The following is a 26,769-nucleotide window of genomic DNA, read 5'->3' on the forward strand; positions in this document are numbered from 1 at the left end:
CTTCACAATACCCTTTCCCACCTGGACATGAGGAACACCTATGTAAGAATGTTTTTCATTGACTACAGCTCAGAGTTCAACACCATTGTGTCCTCCAAGCTCATTACTAGGCTAAGGACCCTGAGACTGAACACATCCCTCTGCAACTGGATCCTGGACTTCCTGATGGACTGCCCCCAGGTGGTGAGGGTAAGCAACAACACATCCACCACGTTGACCTTCAACACAGGGGCCCCTCAGGGGTGTGTGCTTAGTCCCCTCCTGTACTCCCTGTTCACCCATGACTGAGTGATCGCGCACGACTCCAACACCATTGCTAAGTTTGTAGACGACACGACAGTGCTAGCGATGATCACTGACGATGATGAGACAGCCTATAGGGTGGAGGGCAGAGACCCTCACCGTCAGCAAAACAAAGCAGCTGATCGTAGACAACAGGAAATGGAGGGCTGTGCACGCTCCATTCAATGTGTAAATGTAACAATCTGCTGATGTATTTTTTGTGTTATCTGTGATCGTTTGTTTGTCTTGTGTAGTTTCTTAATCATTGTATCTAAACAGTATGTGTAAACATGTATATGCAGGGCCCAGCTGTAAAAGAGACCTTGGTCTCAGTCTGGTCTTTGTTGAAATAAAGGTGTAATAATAATAATAATAATTCACATTGACAGGGCTGTAGTGGAGCGGGTCGAGATCTTCAAGTTCCTCATTGTCTACATCACTAAGGATCTACCATGGTCCACACAAGCCAACAGTCGTGAAGAGGGCACGGCAATGCCCTCAAAAGTTCTACAGCTGCACCATTGAGAGCATCTTGACCGGATGCATCACCAATTGGTATGGCAACAGCTTGGCATCCGACCACAAGACGCTACAGAGGGTAGTGTGCATGGCCCAGTACGTCACTGGGGCCGAGATCCCTGACATTCAGGATCTCTATACAAGGTTTTTTTTTTTTTTTTACTAGGCAAGTCAGTTAAGAACAAATTCTTATTTTCAATGACGGCCTAGGAACAGTGGGTTAACTGCCTGTTCAGGGGCAGAACAGATTTGTACCTTGTCAGCTCGGGGATTCGAACTTGCAACCTTTCGGTTACTAGTCCAATGCTCTAACCACTAGGCTACACTGCCGCCCCGTGGTGTCAGAGGAAGGCCCTAAAAATGGTCAAAGACTCCAGCCACCCAAGTCATAGACTTATCTCTGCTCCCGAACAGCAAGCAGTACCGATGCAACAAGTCTGGAACCAACAGGACCCTGAACAGCTTCTACCCCCTAGACATAAGACTGATAAATAGTTAAATAGCTACCCGGACTAACTTTTTTTACTCATAGCATAAGCTGCTGGTATTGTTTATCATCTGTCACTTTATTCCTAGTTACATATCTACCTCAATTACCACGTACCCCTGCACATCGACTCGGTACTGGCACTTCGTGTGTACAGCCAAGTTATCGTTACTCATTGTGTATTAAACTTTTTAGTTTTCTATTATTTCTCTATTTACTTTCTGTCTGCATTGTTGGGAAGGGCCCCTAAGTAAGCATTTCACTGTTAGTCTACACCTGTTCATGTGATAACTAAAATGTGATCTGATTTTAAATCCTAGACTTCCGACTGAGTTATTTTATTTAACTAGGCAAGTCAGTTAAGAAAAAAATCGTATTTACAATGACGGCCTACCCCGGCCAAACCATAATCACAGCCGGTTGTGATACAGCCTGGAATCGAACCAGGGTCTGTAGTGACGCCTCTGTAGTGCCTTACATGCTGACCAAACCGCACGTCTGCGAGTGCCATCACGGCAAGTTGTTTTTGTTCACCCACACCGGAAATGATCAGGACACACAGGTTGAAATATCAAAACAAACTCTGAACCAATTATATTAATTTGGGGACAGGTCAAAAAGCATTAAACATTTATGCCAATTTAGCTAGCTAGCTAATTTGTCCTAGTATATAAACATTGGGTTGTTATTTTACCTGAAATGCATAAGGTCCTCTATTCCAACAATAAATCCACAGATATACCGAGAAACACTCGGTTTATTGTTCTCTCCTCCTTCCTTCAAGCTTATTTTTCTTCTTTTGACTAAAGTCTAAAGAAGAATATTATATGGCGGTGTGTCTAAAGAAGAATATTATATGGCGGTTGGCAACCAACATTACAGCATTACTACAACCCACCGGAGTGTGGACCTTTGTTCATCTTTCAATCACCCACCTGGGCATATGCTTCTAAAAACCAATGAGGAGATGGCAGGTGGATATATCCTCCTAAAAAAACTATTTATATTTTAGCACCTGGCCACACAGATGCTCACGAGCAGTGTGGGTGCAATGATTGAATAATATGCATGTGTACATTGAATTTGCAACAGTGTGGTCAACATGTTAGACTGCAGCATCACTTGTGTTCAAGACAACTGGGAACTAGGTAATAATTTTTTTAAACGAACTCATTCTGAAAAATCTGTCATCCAAATTGGAATTCCAAGTTGGAAACACAGGCATCTTTCAAGAGCTCTGACCTGAGGAGAAGTAACATCATGATTTTACCTCGTTTTTTTCCCCCGAGTTCCCAGTTGTCTTGAAAGCACTGAGGTCATACATTGTAGAAATAGACACTTCAAAATCTTTACACACACACACACACACTTGAAATATGACCACATTTGAAAACCATCTTGACATTTCTAACATATGGCCGTCTTTATACCATAATGTCACAGTCACATGTAAAAACTACAGTAAATGAAATATTTACCTACTCGTTTTAAACTCATTCTCCAAGTAATAACATGCCATGGAATGCTCACTGGATCCCGAAAAAAGGAAAGTCAGTAACAAAATTAGTTCCAAGGACCTACAGGTTGATCCAGGCGCGATAGAAACCAACGCCAATCTAGAGCTTCTTGGAATAGGGCGGTGGCGCGCGCAAAGCTATTTTCAATACATTACACAATGTATTACTTGCAGTTGATGCTTGCTTCAGTTAGCTTATTTTAGACTTAAAACATAGTCTAGTAAAGTTTGTTCCCTTCCGAAACATTTTGACAGTATAGGAACAGAGGTGTGTACTAGCTTACATACCTTAGTCTTGCACGTCGGCGCTGTTTACTGGCAGCGGAAATTTCACTGGCAAAAAACGTCTCTCTCCAGTTGTCTAAATATTGGTGCTTTGAAGACAACTGGGAACTCGGGAAAAAAACGAGGTCAGATCATGACACCAGTGATCTTCAGGTCGAAAAGTTGGAGCTCTGGAAAGTTGCCCGATGCCGCGTTCATATTATAGTCGGAACTAGGAAATCCCACTTTCTGAACGCGACCTATAACTACAACCAGTTAGCATGTCGGACATTTCCGAGTTTCTTAGTTCCGACTTGTACAGTAACGGAGTAGGTTGACTGTTCAAAACAGTTTTCTCAGTCGGAGCTCGTTTCTCATGAGTTCTCAGTCTTGAACACGGTCGGAGATTTTTGATAATAACATAGGATACTGAAGGCATTCGCGTCGACGCACTTGTGTCTCTATAGTGGTTGTACATTCAATTTCAAGTGTGGTTCACTTTTCCCATGCAAGGTAAAAACATTCACAGCTAAACATCGGTTGCTGCCATGAAAAACAATACAATTTGCGCCCATGTAGGAGAGTCATATGTAACATATCGAACACACATATTCATCCATTTCACAGATGAGTCAGTGCAATGAATGCAAAATGATTTGCTTCTCGCAAAGTAAAAAAAAAAAAAATACAATATAATAATGTGTGTGTGTGTGTGTATATATATATATATATATATATATATATATATATATATATATATATAGTGGCTAAGTGTATGTTGTGGATGGAGTAAGCTGTTAGTAGCCCATGTGCCTCACCCTAATCATTTGGTCTATTTTCAACAACGCGGTATTGTAAACACATAACGTTAGTAGTTGTGGTGCTTGTCTTGCACATGCAAATTCCGCACACACAACATTCTATAATAGAAATGTGTTATTTGACGTGTCAAATTAAAAGCTTATTTAATGCGTCAAATAGTGTTATGGCGTGTATCTTTTTTGACACGCAAAGACCCAAACGGCGTTCTGTGTGCCTCACACTAATCATTTGGTCTATTTTCACCTACTGTTCTCACTTGGTGGTGCACAAATAGCATATAACCTGTTTCAGAGAAATGTAATAATCGCATATTGTAAGATGTTTCATTTTCAGTTTTTTTCCCCCTATTATTTATCCTATGGTTCTGACTGGTACAGGGAGTTCCCCGAGAACGGCCCATGTTCTGAATTCTGTCGCTGTACATTTCAAAGTGCTGAACAATTAGTTATATTGACTATTCCGTAGTTGCTTGCTCATTAATGTTGTAATCAAAAATACGGATTGCTTCTTATCTGCTTGTCGTTCCCTTATGCCATAATTTGTAGATCAAAATTGTCAGTAGAAACCACATATGTTTAAGCAAGTATGTCATATCAGATGTTTATTAAAAAGGCAGTAAATGAGGCTGAAAACTGTTTCGCTGCCAGACAAGCCAGACAAGGCTCCGCTAAATGCCAGCATTGGTAGCATTGGTAAGGTGTTGGGACTCTGCTGTTGGGACAGCTTTATGTAGGCCCTAACAGTTTGTGGGCATCGTTTGCCACCGTTGTAGTGCAATTCATGTATTGTTTAGTGTTGTGTGGGGGCTTTGCTGGCATGCATCCCACTTTTTTTCCTCCCACCAAGATTTACATGCTAAAATCGCCACTGTATATATTGTAATGAAATCGCAGGGAGCAGGTCTCGAACCCTCAACCTTCTAGTCCAAAATCCAGCGCGCTATCGACTGTGCAGCAAAAGCATACTCGAGCAGCAGAGTCGAAAGCCGCGCTTATAAACCCAGGGTCGTGGTATTTTTTCTCACACTGCACTGCCTGCACCACTTTAGCCTATTTTCGGAGTCAGTCGTCAAAGTCATGCCATTTCCCCCCGTACAGGAAGAGGGAGACGTTGCAATAAGGGTCTACTCATTTCAACATTTCAGGGTTGAAAGGTGAACAAATTGAAATCGCAGCTGCAGCAGCGTTTGTAAATATTATTGAAGCTACGCAAAGGTAGGTTACTTGTGTGTCACATCATGCAGCTTTTATTGATGATACAATTAGAAATATTCTATTGAATAACATGACGTCTCTCCTCGCACAGCTAGTTAACGTTACCTTACCATATCGGCTAGCTTGCTAGTACAGATGCTAACCAATACGCCTTGTCGGCATCTGCTTACTGTTAGGTAGGTAGCTAAAGGGTGTGATGCGGAACTTGAGGTTGCTGAAGAGCCTTCGTTGCTCAGAGCTGCAGGGCCCGGGCACGCCGCAATGTTTCTCTGTTCGGACAGACACCCGTACGGTGCTCATCGCTTCAGAATACTCCGTCATCGAGTTGGACCCACGAGCTGGCCAGGTACTTTACACATAGCAGTGTTCTTCAATCATGGTCCTGGAGTCCCACCGGGTAAAGGTTTTTGTACCAGCCCATCACGAACACACTGTATTCAACTATTAATCTCCCCATCATGTTCAGGTGATGAATGAGGTGTCGTTGACAGCTGAGCGCTACCTTCCAGAGGATGGCAGTGGGACAGTTGTTGGTATCCAGGACTTACCAGACCAGGAGTCTGTGTGTGTTGCTACAGCCACTGGTGATGTCATCCTCTACAACCTCAGCACTAACCAGGTATCAACACTGTAGAAATAACCCTGTTTATTGAAATTACAAAAGTTGAACACTGTTACTCATAGCAGGTTTGTACTGCCTTTGTTTTCATGTGTGTCCATTTTAGTTGGAGTGTGTGGGCAGTGTGAACAGTGGTCTAACAGCCATGAGCTGGAGCCCGGACCAGGAGCTGGTCACTCTCACCACAGGTCAGTATATCAACCACATTCACTTATGGTCTATTGTTCATGGGGTCTATCATGAGCCATCAGAAGTAATGTTCTTTCCTTCCTTTTTTTCCTTTTCTTGATACTTTTCAGGTCAGGACACCATTATCATGATGACCAAAAACTTTGAACCCATCATAGAGGTTGGGATCCATCAGGATGACTTTGGAGAGGGTAGGATAGATTTATTTTTATTTTTCAAGAGACCCACAGTTTCTTTACATACACAAGATAATCAGCAGGATAAAAACCTATAAAAGTACACCAAACATGATGACAGACTAACCATGGAGAACACTAGACATGATGACAGACTAACCAGGGGAGAGCGCTAGACATGATGACAGACTAACCAGGGGAGAGCACTAGACATGAAGACCGACTAACCAGGGGAGAGCACTAGACATGATGACAGACTAACCAGGGGAGAGCACTAGACATGATGACAGACTAAACAGGGGAGAGCACTAGACATGAAGACAGACTAACCAGGGGAGAGCACTAGACATGAAGACCGACTAACCAGGGGAGAGCACTAGACATGATGACAGACTAACCAGGGGAGAGCGCTAGACATGATGACAGACTAACCAGGGGAGAGCGCTAGACATGATGACAGACTAACCAGGGGAGAGCACTAGACATGATGACAGACTAACCAGGGGAGAGCACTAGACATGATGACAGACTAAACAGGGGAGAGCACTAGACATGAAGACAGACTAACCAGGGGAGAGCACTAGACATGAAGACCGACTAACCAGGGGAGAGCACTAGACATGATGACAGACTAACCAGGGGAGAGCGCTAGACATGATGACAGACTAACCAGGGGAGAGCGCTAGACATGATGACAGACTAACCAGGGGAGAGCACTAGACATGATGACAGACTAACCAGGGGAGAGCACTAGACATGATGACAGACTAAACAGGGGAGAGCACTAGACATGAAGACAGACTAACCAGGGGAGAGCACTAGACATGAAGACCGACTAACCAGGGGAGAGCACTAGACATGATGACAGACTAACCAGGGGAGAGCGCTAGACATGATGACAGACTAACCAGGGGAGAGCACTAGACATGAAGACCGACTAACCAGGGGAGAGCACTAGACATGAAGACCGACTAACCAGGGGAGAGCACTAGACATGATGACAGACTAACCAGGGGAGAGCACTAGACATGATGACAGACTAACCAGGGGAGAGCACTAGAGATGATGACAGACTAAACAGGGAAGTGAACTAGACGGAGGATAAAAGCCAGGTAAGCCTGTGTGAAGAGGTGTGTCTTTAGTGTGGACTTGAATATGTGTATGTGTAACACTATAGCTTCCGTCCCTCTACTCGCCCCTACCTGGGCTCGAACCAGGGACCCTCTGCACACATCAACAACTGACACCCACGAAGCATCGTTACCCATCGCTCCACAAAAGCCACGGTCCCTGCAGAGCAAGGGGAACAACTACTTCAAGGTCTCAGAGCGAGTGACGTCACCGATTGAAACGCTATTAGTGCGCACCCCGCTAACTAGCTAGCCATTTGACATCGGTTACATATGGATTGTGAGGTTCTAACATGGAGAGAGCGGGAGTTCCAGAGTTGGGGAGTGCTAAGAGCACCTAAAATTGGAAGATGGGATCCTAATGTAAATATTCCTGTGTATGTACACTATGCCTTTGGTTGACTGACATACTTTGTATGTGTTTTAGGGAAGTTTATTACAGTGGGCTGGGGGAAGAAAGAGACCCAGTTCCATGGCTCAGAGGGCAAGCACGCTGCCCAGAAGAAGACCATAGTAAGGAATATGATTCACCTTTCATCCTAAGAGCAGTTGAACACTATTTAATGAAGGTCTCACTGTCTCGCCCCTCTCTTTGACAGGAGGTGCAGCCAGCCATGTCCTGGGACGACCGCAGGCCGAGGGTGACGTGGAGAGGAGATGGCCAGCTCTTCGCTGTGAGCTCTGTTTGCCCCCAGACTGGTGAGAATCAGTGTTTTTCACAAACTCTGTGTGAAGTGAAACAATTACTGTAAAAAGATAAAATACTGTAGATTGTGTTGGTATCACATGCATTGCATATGTGTGGTGTTTCAGGTGCCAGGAAGGTCAGAGTGTGGAACAGAGAGTGTGTCTTACAGTCGACAAGTGAAACCGTCAACGGTCTGGAGCAGTCACTGTGTTGGAAGTAAGATCTCTGTGGAGAATCATTCAACATCTTTGACCACCTTGTTGTATTATGGTTTAGGGAACTTAAATACAATGCATACCACAACATGGTTTGCATGTGAACCTTGTGGAACCAATGCCTTGTTTCAGACCGTCAGGTAGTTTGATAGCAGCCACACAGCGTCATCCTAACAAGCACAGTGTGGTGTTTATGGAGAAGAATGGGCTCCTACACGGGGACTTCACCCTGCCCTTTGGAAAAGAACAGGTCAAGGTCGGTCACTCAAATACTCTACACGAAAACTGGGCGATAAGGACAAAAATCCATATTGCGATACATTTCCTGAATTGATGCAATAATGATAACTAGAACGATAGGTTTATAACATAAATGGTCTCCACAGTTTTTTAAGTTTTTTTATATTACCCTTAAAACTACTGCTACTGCTTTGAATGTTGTAGCTTTCAATTGTCCCATTTAACAACTAACCATATTAGCAAACTTATTTCATTTCAAACTTCACATTTCGCTAGTATAGACCCCCACAGTGGTGGTGTCATAATACGCATAAAACCTAGTGGTCAAATAGTTTTTCCACCATTCGTTTTTCCCATAGGGGATTTTAGAAACGCTTAAAGTAAGGGCTGTGTTTCGTGTCGGCTGACCCTGGTGTGATGTTTTGATAACCATGTACATCTCTCTCGGACAAGGTGACTTAGATTTGAAAATGCTATTTAGCCTCAAAGTAAGACAACGTGCAAAACTACAAAATCTGTAAGCTCCTGCAGGTCATCTCCATGTGAGACCTTTGCAAACAGGTCTAGTGTCAATTTAAAACTTGCAGAAGACAGTTCACAGAATTGTCCATTTTTAAGAAATGTAGCCAATTTATTCATTACCATATGTAGCTAACGTTAGATAGTTAATCCAAAGATTCCTACCTTTGCCTCGATTCGGCAGCCTCGTCCAGATCATGGTATTTGTAGTTCTTTATGATGGTCACATTAGCAGCTAATTAGCATTTCATTTTTGGGGGGTATATACAGGCTAAATATATTGATAAAAGTCACCTTGTCCGAGAGAGATTTACGTGGTTATGAAAACATCACGCTAGGGTAAACCCTACACGGGACACAGGGGATTTTAGAAACACTTAAAATCAGGGCTAAGGGGAAACATTTATGGGGGGGAAATTATTGGAACCATTTCCCCGTTTGACCACTAGGTTTTATGGGTATTATGACTCGTACTGTGATACTCGATACCTGTGTTAATGAACGATATCAGCAGTGCCTGCAATAAGTGGTCGGTGTCGATGAATTTTGGTTTATCGTCCCAGCTCTACTCAACACACTGATCTAGAATCAGTCTAGCATTTTGCTCCCAATGGTTCAGGTTAGGATTTGGGGAGGGAAGCTGATCCGAGATCTGTGTGACTGTTTCAGGTGAATGCACTGCTGTGGAACAGCGACTCTACTGTGTTGGCTGTGTGGCTAGAGGACATGACACGAGAAGAGGGGGGCCAAGTCAACACATACAGTAAGATCTCTACCCATTACTCCCAGCATTATTTCATACATTTATAATATGGGTTAATCAGTATCTTTCAGTCAATGTGTTGCCTTTTTATCAAGCAGATTTTTTTTTTATGTAAAAGAATACTTTGGAATTTTGGCGACGAGGCCATGTATCTACTTACCCAGAGTCAGGTGAACTCGTAGATACTATTTTCATGTCATTATGTTTTGTGTGGACCCCAGGAAGATTAGCTGCTGCTTTTGCAACATAGCTAATGGGTATCCTAATTAAATACCAAATGTCTCTGTGTCCAGTATGAAGGAAGTTTGAGGTAGTTTTGAGAGCCAATGCTAACTCGTGTTAGCGCAATGGCTGAAAGTCTATGGGTACCTACTAGCATACTAACAGATACCCATAGACTTCCAGTCATTGCGCTAATGCTAGTTAACGATTGCGCCAGTTAGCAACTTACTTCATTCCGGACACAGAGCTATACAAATGGTATCCACAAGTTCATCTGACTCTGGGGAAGTAGATAAGGGGCCTCATTGCCAAAATCCTGAAGTATCCCTTTAACTGATCTGGAGTGACATCCAGCATATATATATATATTTTTTTTACCCCTGCCTCACTCCCTATCTGCATCACTCCCTATCTGCCTCACTCCCTATCTGCATCACTCCCTATCTGCCTCACTCCCTATCCTTCTCCCTCCCCCAGTTCAGCTGTGGACAGTAGGTAACTACCACTGGTACCTGAAGCAGAGCCTATACTTTGGCAGCGACCCCCAGAGGGCGCCAGCCGATGTGAGCTGGGATCCTGAGAGGCCCCTGGGGCTGCACCTGGTGACCCGAGGCTGGGCTAGCCTGACCTACGACTGGGGCTGGAGCACTGACCGCAGCCACGGGGAGGACGGGCAGGACAACGCTAACGTGGCTGTGATCGATGGAGGTGAGTCAGATAGGGACCTTCTTCCAATATCTTTGAAATGCATCCTATCCGTCTGCATTCATGGAGGTGATCACTAATTTATAAGTGAGCGGATAGGTTAAAATATGGTTGCCCCTCCCACTGCTTTCACTAATCTTAATCAAGTATTTCAAAGTATAGTGTTTGTGTGACTGTTTCTCTTTGTAGACAAGGTCCTAGTGTCGACATTTCGTCAGTGTGTGGTGCCCCCACCCATGTGTGCCTACGAGCTCCAGCTGCCTGCCCCTGTCAACCTGGTGACCTTCCACCGCCAGCCCCAGAGAACCAATGAGCTGGCAGCACTCACCGCTGACGGACACATCCTAGTCTATGGTCAAGGTGGGCCACCAGAAGCTTTGAGCATCTGCCCTCTCCTTTCTAATTGATCAGCCATCACTCTTCTCTCTCCACCCCTACTCTCTTGATGCATACACTGAGTATACCAAACATTAGGAACACCTTCATAATATTGAGTTGCCCCCCCCCACACACCTTTTCCCTCAGAACAGCCTCAGTTCACCGGGGCATGGACTCTACAAGGTGTAAAAAGTGTAGGGATGCTGGTCAATGTTGACTCCAATTCTTCCCACAGTTGTGTCAAGTTGGCTGGATGTCCTTTGAGTGGTGGACAGCTCTTGATACACACAGGAAACTGTTGCGCATGAAAAACCCAGCAGCATTGCAGTTCTTGACACAAAGCGGTGCGCCTGGAACCTACTACCATACCCCGTTCAAAGGCACTTAAATCTTTTGTCTTGCCCATTCACCCTCTGAATGGCACACATACACAATTCTTGTCTCAAGGCAGATAAATCATTCTTTAACCTGTCTCCTCCTCTTTATCTACACTGATTTGAAGTGGATTTAACAGGTGACATCAATAAGGGATCATAGCTTTCACCTGGTCAGTCTGTCATGGAAAGAGCAGGTGTTCTTAATGTTTTATACACTCAGTGTATATCTCTCTGACCTCTTTCCTCTTTCTTTCCATCTCTTTTCCCACTCACACTGTGCTGTTAATTAATTGTTAAGACAGGTACTGGGTACATAAATCCCAGCTACTTTTGTGTTTAATTCTGTTGTCTGTTCAGGTACTGGGGACCAGAGTGACCCTACTGCCAGAGTGGGAGGATTCCGATCTATCACACACGCTCCTCAGTTAAAGACTACCTACAGGTACAATCTGGACAGTCATTCCAAAGCTTTTTCATTTATGACCCTCACGCTAAAGTTGTATTGCGCCCTAACATTGTGGCTGTATTGTGTGCAGGGTTTTGTTGGATCAGGAGCTGCCCCTGGCTCTGCGTCTCCTGCTGTGGCTGAGGGGGGATGTGTTCCTGGGGGTGGGGGGCAGTGCAGAGGGGCCGTCCCAGTCCACGCTGCTTATCCTGGGACCATCGGAGGCCCAGAGCCCCCAGTCAACCCTGGAGATCAAGTAAGAAAGAACAATAAATCACGACAACGCTGCTTTTTACATACTGTCAGAAGGTCCCCCTAACTGTTTGTATCCCCAGGTCACGTGTGGAGGTTGAAGGTCACGTTATCAGCATGTGTCACAGCTCCAATACGGGCACAGTGGCCCTGCAGCTGGAGGACGGCCAGATCAGGAAGTTCCTCTGGGGTACGTGACAACTACTTCCTGGGCTATGAGAATATTGTTTGTAGACTTGCTTGTGGAATTGAGCCAGCTATCATGAGATGTCTTCTATGCCTCCAGCATGAGCAGCTTTGTGTATGTCCCCAGATTCCCTGAAGCCTAGTGTGGTGGGCTGGCAGGACACGACAGGCTACAGCATCAACTTCCCAGATCCCTGTGTGCAGACGGCCCTCTGTACTATAGAAAAGGTAAGGGTATAGTCCAACTGAATACTGCTGTCGCCGAAAATGACTTACTATTATTTGTTGATTTGATAATATTGATTGTGCCAAAAGTACCTACCTTCTGGTCTCAAATCTAGGGGATTTCTTGTAATGTCAACAGGAGCATCTGCTGGGGCTTACAGACCGATCTCACCTGTTTGTTGACGACACAGAGGTATGTCTGTTGTTTTACCTTGGTGATTCAGCACAAAGGCAGAGTTACCATTATGATTGATGTAAACACACGTATTACTTAAATGTAGCTGCTTGGCAGCCGCATGTAATGCAAAGCCAGGTTATATGAATTAGAAACAGTCAGCTTTATTGACCAATCTGGTTGTGTCACTGCCTCCCTCTGTTCTTCTTCCACAGGTGGCCTCCAACGTCTCCTCCTTCGTGGTCTACGATGACTTCCTGCTACTCACCACACACTCGCACACATGCCGCTGCCTCCGACTCAGCACACTCACTGTCAAAGGGCTGCAGGTGGCCTTGGCTGCAGACGGAGGTCAGAATGACCAGAATGACGAGACTCTCCGCAGGGTGGAAAGGGGCTCTAGAATCGTCACTGTGGTCCCCCAGGACACCAGGCTCATCCTGCAGGTCTGAACTGTTCAGTCTGTCATAAGAACATATTGCAATCCCAGATTATTTTACCTCATTGCGATTACCCATATTGTTTGGCACTGCATCCCTGATCATGTTGATGGTGAGTATGACACGTGCGTGTCTGCAGATGCCTCGCGGTAACCTGGAGACCATCCACCATCGAGCGCTGGTATTGGCTCAGCTCAGAAAGTGTCTGGACAGTCAGAAGTTCCGAGAGGCCTTTGAGTGCATGAGGAAGCTGCGGATCAACCTCAACCTGATTTACGACCACAACCCCAAGGTTAGTAAGCCACCCATTCACTTCTCCTTCACCTTAACCTGTCTGACCTTCTGGTGTGGAATGGCACATACAAACTAGATGTCACAAACGGTTGTGTTAAATATCAAATGTGTCTACTCTAGCCAACAGTTCGCAGATACAGTGCGGGTAGGCTATTCTACATGAGGTTATTATTGATAAGAGAGAATATTTTTATTTGTCAAATGGCAGTCAAGCATCGATCATCCTGCCACCAAATTAAGACCCTCAGTATTTAATGGAAAGGCGCATCAAGCTCATCGCCTTGCACTTTCACCACCCTGTGAAGTTCATTATCATTTATTTCGTCTGTAGCCTAATAACTTGTATGCTTTCCGTATCATCGCGTGACTGCAAGTTTGTATGCTTTCCGTATCATCGCGTGACTGCAAGTTTACTTCTATATGATGTTCTTCTCTGGCAGGTGTTTTTAGAGAGCGTGGAGACCTTCCTGAGACAGCTAGACTCTATCAACCACATCAACCTTTTCCTCACAGAGCTCAAGTAATAACCAATTTTATTTTACAACAATAACAAACAACGGCCATTTTGTAATGTATAGGACATTTTAATGTGGAAGATTTTTTCTTTTTTGATTTTACAGAGAGGAAGATACCACTACGACAATGTACCCATACCCATCGAACGCTACAGGCCAGTCAGCGCCTGGGGCTTGTGGGAAAAAGGTTGACATTGTTTGTGATGCGCTGCGCTGCACCATGGAATCTATGGACCAACACAAGTGAGTGCGCTCTTGATACAAGTTATTCTTTTTGTCAATGAAAACCAATACAATTTGATTTGTATCGTCTCTATTCACAGAACATTTTAACTAGCATTGTACTCAAATCGATTTGATTTGATTTGATTTGAATCGTGTTTCCTTTACGCTTCATTTTGAGTGTAATATTGTCATTATCACCCACAGGTACTGCCTGTCTATCTTGACGTCACATGTGAAGAAGACTGTTCCTGAGCTGGAGGTTGCCCTGCAGAAAGTCCACGAGCTTCGAGGTAAAACAGTCACAAGCAGATCAGCAAGATCAATACGAAATTGTTAACAAGATATCTGAAAATCCATGTGTTTGTGTGTATTTGTAGTGAACCCACCCGGTGCAGCCAACGCGGTGAGTGCGGAGGAGGCTCTGAAGTACCTGTTGTTCCTAGTCAATGTCAACGAGCTGTATGAACACTCTCTGGGCACCTACGACTTTGACTTAGTCCTCATGGTAGCTGAGAAGTCCCAAAAGGTCAGTGACAGAATGGTACTGCAGGTAAACCGTACTTAATAGTTACCCTGATGAAGCCATTTGTTGCAGAAACTTCACTGCAAATGGAGAAAAAGCCGCTACTTTAATTTATTTTCATGGGTATTAAAGATGAATTATCTGTTGCCCTCCCAAACATTCAAGGACCCCAAAGAGTACCTTCCCTTCCTGAATATGCTGAAGACTCTAGAGCCCAACTACCAGCGCTACACCATCGACAAACACCTGAAGAGATACAGGAAGGCCCTGCACCACCTCAGCAAGTGTGGTGAGTGTGTCATGCAATAGCCCTCAGCATTTCATTAAGGGGACAATTACGTAATTGAAATGAATGACCTAGACTGGGTGTGTTTTTTGTTTTGTACTAGGTGAGGAGCACTTCACTGAGGCCCTAAATCTGGTGAAGGACCAGAGGCTGTATAGTGAAGCCCTGGGGCTCTATCCAACAGACAGCCCTCAGTACAAGGTAATGCATTCTCACACATTCCTAAATAAGTAGCCACACTGTGTGCTACTGTTATGTCTCTGACCTCTAACCCCTGACCTCTGTCCAGGCCTTGAGCTGTGCCTACGCTGAGTACCTGGTGGAGCAGCAGCAGGCGGAGCAGGCAGGGTTGTTGCTGTGGCGCTGCGGCGAGGCGGTCCGTGCCCTCCAGGCCTTCGTGGGCAGTGCCAGCTGGAGGAACGCCCTCTGTGTGGCAGAGCAGATCCCCCTTCCACCCGATCAGCTGGCACTGCTGGCTAGGGACCTGGCAGGTACTGTCCTACCGACGTCCTGGTACTCAGCGCCACCACATGAAGTCTTAAAGTTGTGTTGTCGATTCAAAACGTGTTCCTCATTTGGTTTCATATTTCCCCCTATTGTTTCAGAGAAACTGATAGAGCTTAGAAGATATACGGAGGCAGCCATATTGTTGGAGCAGTATGCTAAGGACTGTGAGGAGGCCATCTCGGCTCTGATCACAGGTGCAGTCTGGGAAGAAGCACTTCGACTAGTGAGTTAACAAGATGGCCTCCATCGTACAACATGCTCTACAAACTCCTCCCAAGACAAAATTACATTGTCTTTTGTCTGTTCTAGGTGTATTTGTACAACAGACAAGACATCATTGAAACAAACCTCAAACCAGCTCTCTTGGAAGGTAAAACCCCAATTTTTCATTGGTGAATTTAAATGCTCTTCATGATAGTGCTAATGAGGTTTCAGTGTGCAATATATTCGTTATTTGTGATCTTTATGGCACCAAATGTATATACATTGGTTTTATGAACACTGTTTTCTTAAGCATGTAGTTCTCAGACCTCCTACCTGGAAGCTCAGAGGGCGATGTTCATTCGTCACAAAACCCGTCTGGCCATGGTACGGGAGCTTAAGGAAAAGGCCAGGCTGGAGTTACTGGGTAAACCAGCATTACTTACACACATATCATTTTTGTAATAGCTTAAGGGGCTTTGAGAATGGGCTTGTCCATGTTATACTGACGTGCCTCCCTCTCTTTGTTTCCCTTTCTCTCCCTTGTTCTGTCTCCCTCTCTCATTCAAGATGAGGATGTCCCAGACTGTCCAGAGGCAGAGCTCTACTCAGAGGCCAGTAGTGTGATGTCCGGCAGCCGTGCCGGCTCCAAGTACTCACATAGTAACTCCCGCATCTCCTCGTGAGTCAGCCCTTTACACATCTGTATGAATTACATGAAATACCTAGTGGGGGTGGATGTGGGGTTGGGACTTGGTAGTAAGATGTCGGTAGTCTCAGTATGAGATAGGAACTAACCTCTGTCTCTTAGGAGGTCATCTAAGAATCGCCGGAAGGCTGAGCGCAAGAAGTTGAGTCTGAAGGAAGGGACCCCCCTAGAGGACATGGCTCTGCTGCACGCCCTGGCAGAGATCATCCACTCTGTGGACAAGATGAGAGGTAGGAGACGCACGTTCTTGTTGATAGGTAGAATCATGTGGGCAGGTCCTGTGTGATTGACAGTGTTATGCTCTGCCCCTGCAGAGGAGGTGCACAGCCTGCTGAAGGGCCTAATGCTGTTCCAGTTTGACGGACAGGCGGGGAGGCTGCAACAGGCCTATGGGGAGGCTCTCCAGATGATTGAGGTGGCCCTTCCTGAGGTGTGGCAAGAGGGTCTTCAGCAGAGTCAGGCTCCGGTGAGAGAGACACACACACACACACACACACACACACACACAGGCTTGTTCTTAGGAGTTAATTTAACCTGTGTTTTAATTTTGTTCTCCAGATTACCGGTCCTAACTCCACAGCCAACAGCATCATGGCTTCATTTCAACAGCCAAGACCCTCATCAACCCAAGGTCCATTTTACTAGTATTATCCTATTTATTACTATTGAACATACACAATTTACTCATTTGTTTAGTAATATTAGGTGCTAAAATCAAATATTCATATTCCCTTTTTAGTCTATTAATATAGTATACACGTTTCCTCTTTGCAGATTCAGAGACTCCCCCACCCCCAAAGATGAGAAATGGTGTCAAGTGGAAGCTGAGTATTTTGAAGTAGCTTTTTGTCATCACTGTTTTCTTCTTGTTTCTTCTTTTAACTGTAAAGCTATCTTATCACGTAACCTGTTAATAAAGATGTATACTGGATTTTCTTGTAACTCTTGTATGACTAAAGCATGATCAACAGAGCTGTCAAATGTTCTCACAATATAATGACGGTAATGGAGATGGAATTATTAATACTGTCAGAGATATGGAAACGGCAGGCAGTCAGTTCATAGTTCAATTTAGTTCATTTACTGTTTCATTTGCCAACCTTAAAGGCACATTGATAAGTAACTTTCAGAAACATTTTCGATAAATGACAAAGGGCCCTTTCTCCTCATAGTCTTTCCTCCGAATCCATAGTGACTGGAAAGAGGACAGGGAGGCAAGAATTGAACCTCCAAGCCACACAGTGTTTTGACGCTCCTGGGATGCCACAATGGTAGTCCCACCACATGGTGCATCTGGTTGAGCTCGCTCTGCAGTCGTTCAGGAAAACCACTGAACATTGTGGAGCCGCCACATATTAGGATATTCTGTAGCATGTCACTCTTCAATCTGATGTCACATTTATTGATACAGTTCATGACCATAATAGGAAGTCCTGGCTCAAGGGATCCAATCAGATTTGGTTGGAATAGCACCTCTGGACAAAGAGAGCGCTCATTTCCCAATGAGATATAATTCCCATCTGGAAGCTTGTATTGCACCATGTCACAAACTCTTAATTCAATGTCTATATCAGGGGCTACATAGCAACATTTTGCCTTGATGTCATCCATTAGGCCCAATTTGTCAAAAGAGAACCCTTTTCCAGACTCCTGCAGTAACTTCTGCAAGTAAAGGTCAAGGCTTCGTCCTGCATATTCTGCACGACAGGTGTAACTTGGTATGTAGTGGCCGTCATCAATGGGAACTGCGTAAGAGCATCCATGCCCGCATTCCAAAACCAGTCCGCTAGTTCTGCCATAGGAATACATGGATAAAACGGACTGGTTTTCAATAAACATAGCTGGAGTGCTGAAGCTCTCGAACATGATTTCGGCGAGTTTTTCTCTGTTGGTGGTCGGACTAAGAGGAGGGTCACACAAAAGCACGGCGTGCTCCTCGCTTGGGATACCCAGCGTTTTGAACGAGTATTCCCACAGTCTCTCCATTGCATCCCATTCTGTTACTATGCCGTTATGCACCGGGCTGACGTGGGATATGTCTATTGTTTCTAGAATTTCCCTCCCCACATAGCCGTGCTTGTAATCCAAGGGGCCTTTGCGCGCCAAACCCACAACACTGGGAATTACGCAGGAGGGCGCATCTGCACCAGCAAACCCAGTTTTCAGGTATCCTGTACCGACATCGATGACTACCGCCTTGGTGCACTTCACGATACCCTTTGCCTTTGGACTCGACTCCTCTTCATCAAGCTCTGTTTTCTGTTTAGATGATTTGGATGTCTTCTTCAGTTTAGGGTTATCCGGAGAGGTGTTTTTTGACTTCGAAGACTTTTTCTTTTCCTGACTTTTCCCTTCATTCACTCTGATCAACTTTGCGACTTTTGCAGGACCCTCACTTGGAAGAATGGGATCCACAAAAGTGTCGTTATCCATATTTTTACTTCATGGTGTAGGCCATAACTGTAACATGCAAAAACCAAAAGCGCTACGTCCCGAACTATGTTTTGAAGCGCCAGGGTGATGCGCATTCAATCACTGTGTTTCCTTTGTGACGTAATTGATCGTAGTAATAGTAAACGTAATTTGGAATGCATATGTACGGAACAGTCAGAAACGAGAAGAGTAGCTGCAGATCGCTAATCTGGGTACCAGTCTTTTTAGCTCATATTCCACCCCTTGCCAGAGACTGGCCTTTTGGCAATCTAAACGTTCAATATGCAAACGGATTTACGGCGCAGTTGCTGTTTGGTAGTTGGAAACAACATTCATATTTTCCATGACAATGTTATGGAACAACAATGCCCTAGTCAAAAAATCCTAAAGGATTAGCGATTTTTTCCAATCGAATCCTATAGGGTTTTGTGTCCCCTGTCCCCTATTGGACTACTTTCTTTTTTCCTATTGGGAATCAAAAGTAATCAGATTGGTTCCTATAGGTTTGGTAGAATTTTGTCATTCCATTCAGATTCCTATTATTATAACTTATTTTTCTTCCTAATTGAACCAATTCAATTATAGTTTATCATTATTTACAGTACAATGCAACAACATTAATTACATGTTCGTTTGTCGGAAACAGCAGTTCTATATTAATGATACAATAAATATGTGGAAATTACAATATCACTGGCGTCATTGCAAATCAATACCGAAACTTGTGTAGCTACCTGGAGCCGGTAAAACGGATTTTAATAAATAGTATTTAACTTCAGTTTATTGTTGTTACAGTTTGTGTTATTATGGTATTATTGAGGGCAATGTTTAGTTAATTAAATTGGAAGTTATTAATTGTGATCATGGTCACAGCTCTATCGCAATTGACGATCAGATAAAATGCATTAGATTGACGGTAACAGTCAGTCAGATTAGGCTACAGGTTTTAAAAAACACACTGGCTGTTGTTGACAAGCATATTCAGTTCATATCTATATTATGTGATTCAGTGATTGAAATGACGACCCCATCAGTAGCCTATTCCAGTAGGCTATTGGGTAACACAAGCACTTACCATTTATGTTGAATAAATTAGTCTGTCAATTTGAACTAAACAAGCTGCTAAATCCTTCATTTTGCATTGGCTACTGAAATTAGATGTAGGCTAGGTCTAGCTGGTGCTATAGGCTACCTGCATCTAGTTTAGCAAACCATGGCAGTTGAATTACAATCATAAACCCAGATTTTACTGAGGTTTTAGTGAATAGTCAAACGAGTTCACTCCCAGACAGTCCTAGCAAAATTCTTTCTTGAGAAATTGCTCTTTGCTAAGAATCTATTTTTGTTTCTCTTTGACCATTTTTTATTGACTTTACAGTGTGTAGAGCCCAGAATTTTTTTTTTTTAGAGCCCAGTCCCATTTGAACCACGTTCTTGCCAGGATGAGCCTTTTATATCTCCCGTGCACACGCTGGCAAGTGTAGGAGTGGGCCAATGTGGGTGGATGTCTATTTTAATAAATCAATTGACTATACACCATCACAAATAAATATATTATACAATTGTTTTAGGTAGGTCGTAAGAAACAATTTAGGCTATAAAACTAGTCAAAATGTATTTTCAAACGAATAGAATGGCATATTTTGAGTTTGTTACTGGTCTGTCAACACACATTTTGCCCTATGTTATAGTGCGCTAAGAATATAATGAAATATAAAAAAACATATTTTCCCAGCACGACATGCGAGATATAAAACGTGATATTTTGAAACCGAGCCCACCCAAGGCAAGCCCGTGGTATTTTGATCCACGTTTGATCTATTTTCTACCCTCTTGCCTTGTTAGGGAGCTGGCATAGGGTCTTACATTGAGAGTATCTTCGTCATGAAACCCATAGAAAATAATATCAATCCACATTGTCAACAGCATTAAGTCTCGTGTTCATACTTCACAAACTCCGCAGGATTTTTGAGTTGCCGGCGATCGAGCAAAAATGATAGGCTTACACTTAATTTAGACGACATTATTGCATGCTTAATGTTTCTGATCAGTAACAGGTGAACTACACCACCTCCACGAGCCCGGGTATGGGCGAGGGGACGGTTTAAAGTTATACTGTTACACCCAGCCAGAGATCTAAACAAATATACAGATGGAGATTCAAACAATATGACAAGACTAGTCACAGGCTTTTGGTTGGGAGTGGACCTAGGCTACTAAACGACTGCAAGTGAAGAGCAAAATAACCCACTTGTTAAATTACGTAACATGCTGGCAAAATGTTCTGTTCGGTGTTGATAAATGAGCCATCTAGAGAAGATTACATTTCTACAGCCTGATTGTAGCCTAACCAATAGCAAACAGAGATTCAGTGAAAAGAGTCGGACATTGATTTATCAAGACCCCACACTTGTCTCAAAGCAGCATGAAACGGTTGATCACATGTGGGTAAACTATTGCTTCAATCATATAACATCTGGATGCCTTTGGGAGTTTCAGTAAGCAACCATTTTCCTTCAATTGCATAAGCCTACTTTATTCCAGTGCATGTGGTGGGCTATGTGAAGCTATGGGAGTAGTGACATGCCTTGCAAAGTTTAGAATTTCCAGGATGATTGTAGTAACAGGCGGTGTCTAGCAATGCTATGCTTTTAAACACATATGCAATTCTACTCACTTTGCCATAGGGCAGAGAAAAATGCAGCTTTACAAAATAATTTCTAAATATACCCATTTTGCCATGTGGTGGAGAGAGCCTTTTGCAGTTTTATACAAATGTTCTGCATTTCTACACATTTTGTAATGACTTGATATGAGTGAGAATGAATAACAAAATCAATGGGGCCCCTGGAGACGTACCCTGTTGGTATTTGGCCATGATTACTAAGACTAACTACCAATCTAATCATCATTAGCAGACATGGCTAATTGAGTGACTAACATAAGATAACTACTGATGCACAACAATTTCACCTGGCGAATTCTATTCTTACTCTCAATAGTAAGTTGAGACTCCCTAGCGAACACGGGCCTTAAGCGACCGCTTACATCTAGAACCTGCCCTGCACAGATTGCAATCATGCAGTAAACATTCCATCTGAGGACATGAATCATGTTATGTTTAGAAGTTCTATTGATAATCATTAAAAATGTTTGATTGCATGTAAATTAAGAGTTGTATTGGTAATTTTGTATTGGGTTTAACAACTGTTCAAAACAAGTACCAAAAGTAAGTTCACAGCCTCTGCTTGTCAGGAAACAAAGAAACCACATACCTGATCAAATATCTTTAATGGGACAGACAAGAAATAGTACATGACAATCCATACGTAATAGCAATAACACATGCATTTCACATCTAGGAACACACAGCAACACATGAAAAGGTATATCAGATCGGGGATACAAAAATCAACATGAGTCATTCACCAGAGACAAATGAAAGCCCTTTCCATTTCTTGCTGTGCAGTAACACAAGCAATTGTTGACCTGACTGACAAATGAGGCAAAATACCCAACCAGATGTTATTGGAAGAAAAAAAAACTATAAAAAAATATTTACATAAAGAAAAGTTTGTATTAAAAAAGGTATGTCTAAAGCCCATGCCTGCACTCCCATTACCCCAGTGTTTCCCCTAGCTACACTTTCTCTGAGGCGTGGCACAGGTGCCCCGAAACAGCAACACATACTGCCAATTTGAATAAATTGGGTCCCAAAACATTTTAGTCTGAACAAAAAGAGCTAGATGGGAGTCACTACCTGGCCCACCTAAAGTGATGGTAGAGGAAACACTGCAGCATCCCATGGGAAAAGCAGCTGGCATGCTGATGAAGGGGGCTTGTGGGGTTAAGGTATATGCTCAGGGTTTCCAGAGCTTGAGTAGGCCGTCCTCACTGTACGTGGAGATTAGGTTCTGATGGGGGTGGTGGGCGATGCCAATCACATCCTTCTCATGGACCTGGGATGGTGGAGACAAGAGTTTATGATGAGACAAATGTCTAATACAAACTTTAGGCCAGGGGGTAGGCAACTAGATGATCGGAGGCCAGAACATAAATATAATTGAGTACACTGCAAATTGACCCTGCCCCCCCCCCCACCACACAGATCTCTGAGCTGCCTGTTGCCGACTCCTGCTTTAGGCTATAGTTCAATGTAATTGTGTCAGGATTGGCGAACAGAAATGTTGATTTACGTGCATAATCCTGACTAAATTGACAACTCCTATTTTTATCATTGAGAAATGAGTTTTAACCAGGCTTGGGGTTGATTGTTTTTAATTCACATGATTTGGAATAAACATACTGTTAGGGTTCTCTCCAGCTTGCCGGTGACTGTGCTGAAGCAGTAGAGCACAAAGTCCTCTCCTACACAGTATATCCACTCGCCACGTGGAGACAGTGTACAGCAGACAAAGTCTCCTCCCTCCCTCTTACCAGAGCTGAAACTTCTCACAATCTGGAGGACAAAAGGGGAATAAGGTCATACCAATATCATTTTTTAAATATTCAAAATTAATACTTCATATTCATTTTTTTTAAATGAAAAGTGACCGTAAGTGGTCAAGTTAAGTCCTGACCTGGCCCTGCATGTTCATGATGACAACAGTGTTGGAGCGGTTGCACACCACAAAGTGCTCTGGGTTCTTGGGCAGAAGGATGACGTTGTTGACTGTGATGTCGGTGCCGGCCGAGGTGCCCAGGGACTTGAAGGTGTTAGTGCATTCTGTGGTCTTCATGTTCCACACCTGACAGGAGATTCACACAAGTGTTAATCAAAATCCATCAACATATATTCTGCTGGAAATGCAGGTACACAGGACATACCATGAATTGGACAATCTGGTAAGGGGTCAAAATACAGTATCTGATGCAAATACCTTTTTTACTTATTATGGGACTGTTGGCTTCTAGCAGCCTTTTGCAGAGTGGGGGTTCATACCTTCACAGTGCCGTCAGAGGAAGCGCTGATGATATGGTGGCCGTCAGGTGTGAATGTTGCTTCATTAACAAATGAGGAGTGTCCTCGGAACTCTTTCAGCGACTTGCCCGACTTCAATCCGTGAACCCTGTGGAACGCAAAAACATAAGTTATGGTTCCTTGGTGACCACTGTTCTATAGGCAGGAAAAACAAAGAGAAACCATGAGAGAAAGAGGGCTTTATGTGTGCAGGTCACCTGATGGTCTGGTCGAAGGAAGCACTGAGCAGCTGGCTGCTGTCCTTGCAGAAACTGAGGCACGTGACACCTTTACTGTGGGCGCGCTCAAAGCGCCGCAAGCATTGACCACTCTGGATCTTCCACACCTGTCACAGGAGAAACGAGGTAGCGAAGGTAGTGTGAGTATCCACTCAACGCAAAGCAAGAGTTTGAACATTAAAAAGTTGAGGGGAAAGTGACATTCCTATAGTGCCAGTAGAGACCTTTATTTTGCCATCCTGGGCCCCTGTGGCCAGCATCTCTGTGTCCCTGCTGAAGCACATACACAGCACTGCATCGTCCATCATCATGAAGTTATCCTGCGCCTGGTACTTGAGATCCTATCACACACACACACATTTGATAAGGTAATCTTATTAAAACTCTACCAAGGCAGTAAAAGGGTATTTTGAAAACGTCATGAATTGAAATCAAGTGTATTTCCCAAATCAGAGTATCAATTGGTGTTAGATCACACACGCACCTTTCTGATTTTGCCAGTGGTGAAGTTCCAGACCTCGATAAAACCATCCACTGATCCTGTGACTAGGTACTGACCATCAGGGGAGAAGCGGGAACACTCCACATGGGACTTCTGCCCAAACTAGTAAGAATAACAATGCATTATGATGACACCCAAGCAGAACTCCTTGTTCTTGTTCATGCATTGTAACCTCAGTTGAAAAAAAGACAAGGCCAAGGGCAAGCATCAAAACCATCCTTACTAATAAACACTGGCAATACCATAGCTGGACATACAGTACCTTGATGTGTCTAGTGAGCTGTGTGGGGAAGCGCTCCTCCTCCACGTCCTTCACGGCTGCCTTGCCCCTGAACAGGTCAATGGTCATACCTGGGGGCAGGAGACCCTGGTGCTGTTGCCATTTTAGGGACTGAGAGACAGAGATGGTGGTTAAAATACTAATCTGCATAATATTATCCTGGTCATAGATCAGACTATGTGCTGAATTAACATGAAAAGACCATATATTCCAGGTGTATAGGAACATGTCACCTACCTGTCCCAGCAAGGCCATGAGACGGGAGGGGGGCACCACGCTGACCTCCCCGGCCAGGGCCTGGGCGATGGCCACCCGTCTTTTCTCCTTACTGCTGCCATCTGGGTAGGCCTGGAGGACACAGAGGGAGGAGAGCACACAGACACTGAGCAATGACACAAACACAAGACCGCAGGAACTCTGAAGAACTCATAACAAAACAAACCAGTCATTTCTGAGTGGCAACGGAACAAATAGTGTTTTGACTTCGTCAGTTGTCTATAGGACATTTATTAATGCTATATTTCAGGAGAACACAGGTGAAGGTTATTTTTGGTGTTCAATTAAAGATGTTCAGGCATACAATAGAGGCACAGACATAACCAGACAACCTGGAAATAATTCATACTGAGTTATATCTCCCCTATACACGGAGTGAACTCACCTCTCTGGGGTCAAAGTAGGAGCGAGCCAGCAGGTTCTCCAGGTGAATGTACCTCTCTGGTTGCGTCTGCTTCAGCATGATCATGGGGTCTGTTTGCCTTAGCAAAGACCTGGCTGCTCCCAACTCTCTCAACTCAATGAGCTCCAACACCACCTAGGAGGGCACACAAACGCACTTTACAAAAAAACAATGACATAGCAGCAGAGCTAGCTAGAAAATAACGTTCTGGTGCATACGAATTCCAAATACAACACGACAACTTTTTACCTGTTCATACAAGTCTATCAAAGTCTTGTCAGGGAGCTTGAGGGACTGAATAGCTTGCAGTACAGTATCCCAATGGCCACTGTTGATGTCTGCCACGAAACTCTCGATACTGTCCACAGTGTTCAAAGACACCGTGGTCTCTTCCTGTAAGGTGGTCAATGTCCGGTGCAGATTGTTCTCTTTCAGGTACTGCATTATCAGACGAATCACGCTGCAAAATCATGGTACACTCCATCAAGGCATGTCATATATTGACGCAAGACAAGTTCTATCTAATCGTGTTCGCTTGCAAGCTAGTTAGCTAATTTAGGCGTTCTAACAGGCTAACGTTAGTATTAATTAGCTAAGACTATATAGCTATATTAAAAAGATCACTGGTGGGTACAAAAACAATGAAACATAGCTAGCTAGCAGGCAAGTTATGTTAGCTTTACTGGATACAAGCTGCTTGCAGGTTGAGGTAGGCCTCAACTGAGTTTAGAGCTGCCACGTGAACCATAATAAATAACCAAAACATTCAGCCATTTACAGCTGTGCAAATATGAATAGCTATAATACTTACTCGGCTGATTCCACCTCCAAAGACATGACTAAATCGCCAAAAAGTAGATCGCTGTGAGTAGAGAAATCAGCGCAAAGGCAAACTAGGAACGAATAGTCGTTGAAGTGGGCGGAGTTTCCAGCAGTAGTAGACTAGAAATATATTTTCAAAATAAAAGTAGATTCACGTCAATAACGTCTGTAGTCGACTACATGCATCAACCAATGCTTGTGTGTGACGCCATCGTCTTTCGACTGATAGATTGCTATGTCATATGATGTGGTTAGCTGAACATGACCTGTATGTAGGCCCAGGCAGGGCCCCAATGGCGGTTCATTCAGGGCTGTGTTCAGTACGAAAAAACGTAGTGGAACATTCAATTAAATGCGGGAAGGGGGCTTGGGTTGTTGGTTCAAAATGCATGCTGCCCTTTGATGCTGCATTCATAAACAAGTGGGAAGGTGGTAATTACCAGTTGGATGCATTCAAGTGCTTTGAACTCGTTTAGAAACGCCGATTGGCTAATGGCCAACAAGCTGCGTCAACCATGAACTAAAAGTACAGCTATCATGCTTGTA

General features: G+C 43.9%; 4 protein-coding genes across 9 annotated transcripts in view; 1 reads left to right on the plus strand and 3 right to left on the minus strand.

Moving 5' to 3' along the window:
* tbc1d2 (TBC1 domain family, member 2) overlaps positions 1-3,304 on the minus strand; it is a 30,370-nt gene extending 27,066 nt beyond the window's left edge. Inside the window, exon 1 of one of the 4 annotated variants that reach the window (XM_031798323.1) lies at positions 2,767-3,052. In XM_031798323.1, the coding sequence (XP_031654183.1) occupies positions 2,767-2,807 (41 nt within the window). In that variant the 5' untranslated portion in view covers positions 2,808-3,052. Of the gene's footprint in view, positions 1-2,766; positions 3,053-3,092 lie in introns of those variants that run through there. The other 3 variants (XM_020452751.2, XM_031798325.1, XM_020452750.2) reach the window with 3 other exon arrangements.
* Positions 3,305-3,368: 64 nt separating this feature from the next.
* Positions 3,369-17,239, plus strand: elp1 (elongator acetyltransferase complex subunit 1). Of its 3 annotated transcripts, none has more exons than XM_020452747.2 (35): positions 3,369-3,581; positions 4,988-5,104; positions 5,281-5,450; positions 5,571-5,723; positions 5,830-5,911; positions 6,023-6,103; positions 7,646-7,731; positions 7,818-7,917; positions 8,032-8,122; positions 8,254-8,377; positions 9,550-9,643; positions 10,343-10,573; positions 10,760-10,930; positions 11,683-11,767; positions 11,862-12,026; positions 12,106-12,212; positions 12,336-12,436; positions 12,573-12,626; positions 12,824-13,054; positions 13,188-13,340; positions 13,783-13,862; positions 13,963-14,100; positions 14,287-14,372; positions 14,460-14,608; positions 14,771-14,894; positions 14,995-15,092; positions 15,181-15,382; positions 15,497-15,621; positions 15,708-15,768; positions 15,913-16,026; positions 16,170-16,281; positions 16,411-16,538; positions 16,623-16,774; positions 16,867-16,939; positions 17,083-17,239. In XM_020452747.2, the coding sequence occupies exons 3-35, from the start codon at positions 5,301-5,303 to the stop codon at positions 17,148-17,150; spliced, it is 3,969 nt and encodes a 1,322-aa protein (XP_020308336.1). In that variant the 5' UTR covers positions 3,369-3,581; positions 4,988-5,104; positions 5,281-5,300; the 3' UTR covers positions 17,151-17,239. The 3 variants fall into 3 exon arrangements, with proteins under 3 accessions (XP_020308336.1, XP_020308338.1, XP_020308337.1); XM_020452748.2 differs by having other exon boundaries at positions 3,395-3,581; positions 5,035-5,104; XM_020452749.2 differs by lacking the exon at positions 4,988-5,104 and having other exon boundaries at positions 3,379-3,581.
* A 174-nt stretch (positions 17,240-17,413) lies between these two features.
* LOC109910159 (actin-like protein 7A) lies at positions 17,414-18,741 on the minus strand. Its single transcript, XM_020509299.2, is given in 2 exon segments — positions 17,414-17,598; positions 17,601-18,741. Coding segments are annotated over 2 exon segments (1,305 nt in total). The 3' UTR covers positions 17,414-17,434.
* A 3,272-nt stretch (positions 18,742-22,013) lies between these two features.
* smu1a (SMU1 DNA replication regulator and spliceosomal factor a) lies at positions 22,014-26,540 on the minus strand. The gene is made up of 12 exons (XM_020452754.2): positions 26,213-26,540; positions 25,651-25,861; positions 25,384-25,536; positions 24,960-25,070; positions 24,705-24,833; positions 24,425-24,544; positions 24,165-24,281; positions 23,920-24,047; positions 23,684-23,810; positions 23,322-23,489; positions 23,048-23,200; positions 22,014-22,700 (listed from the first exon to the last, which is right to left on the minus strand). Exons 1-12 carry the CDS (start codon positions 26,236-26,238, stop codon positions 22,602-22,604), a joined length of 1,542 nt encoding a protein of 513 aa, XP_020308343.1. The 5' UTR covers positions 26,239-26,540; the 3' UTR covers positions 22,014-22,601.
* Positions 26,541-26,769: the final 229 nt, after the last annotated feature.

The sequence above is a fragment of the Oncorhynchus kisutch genome, linkage group LG19 (assembly GCF_002021735.2).
Source record: "Oncorhynchus kisutch isolate 150728-3 linkage group LG19, Okis_V2, whole genome shotgun sequence".
Taxonomy (NCBI): domain Eukaryota; kingdom Metazoa; phylum Chordata; class Actinopteri; order Salmoniformes; family Salmonidae; genus Oncorhynchus; species Oncorhynchus kisutch.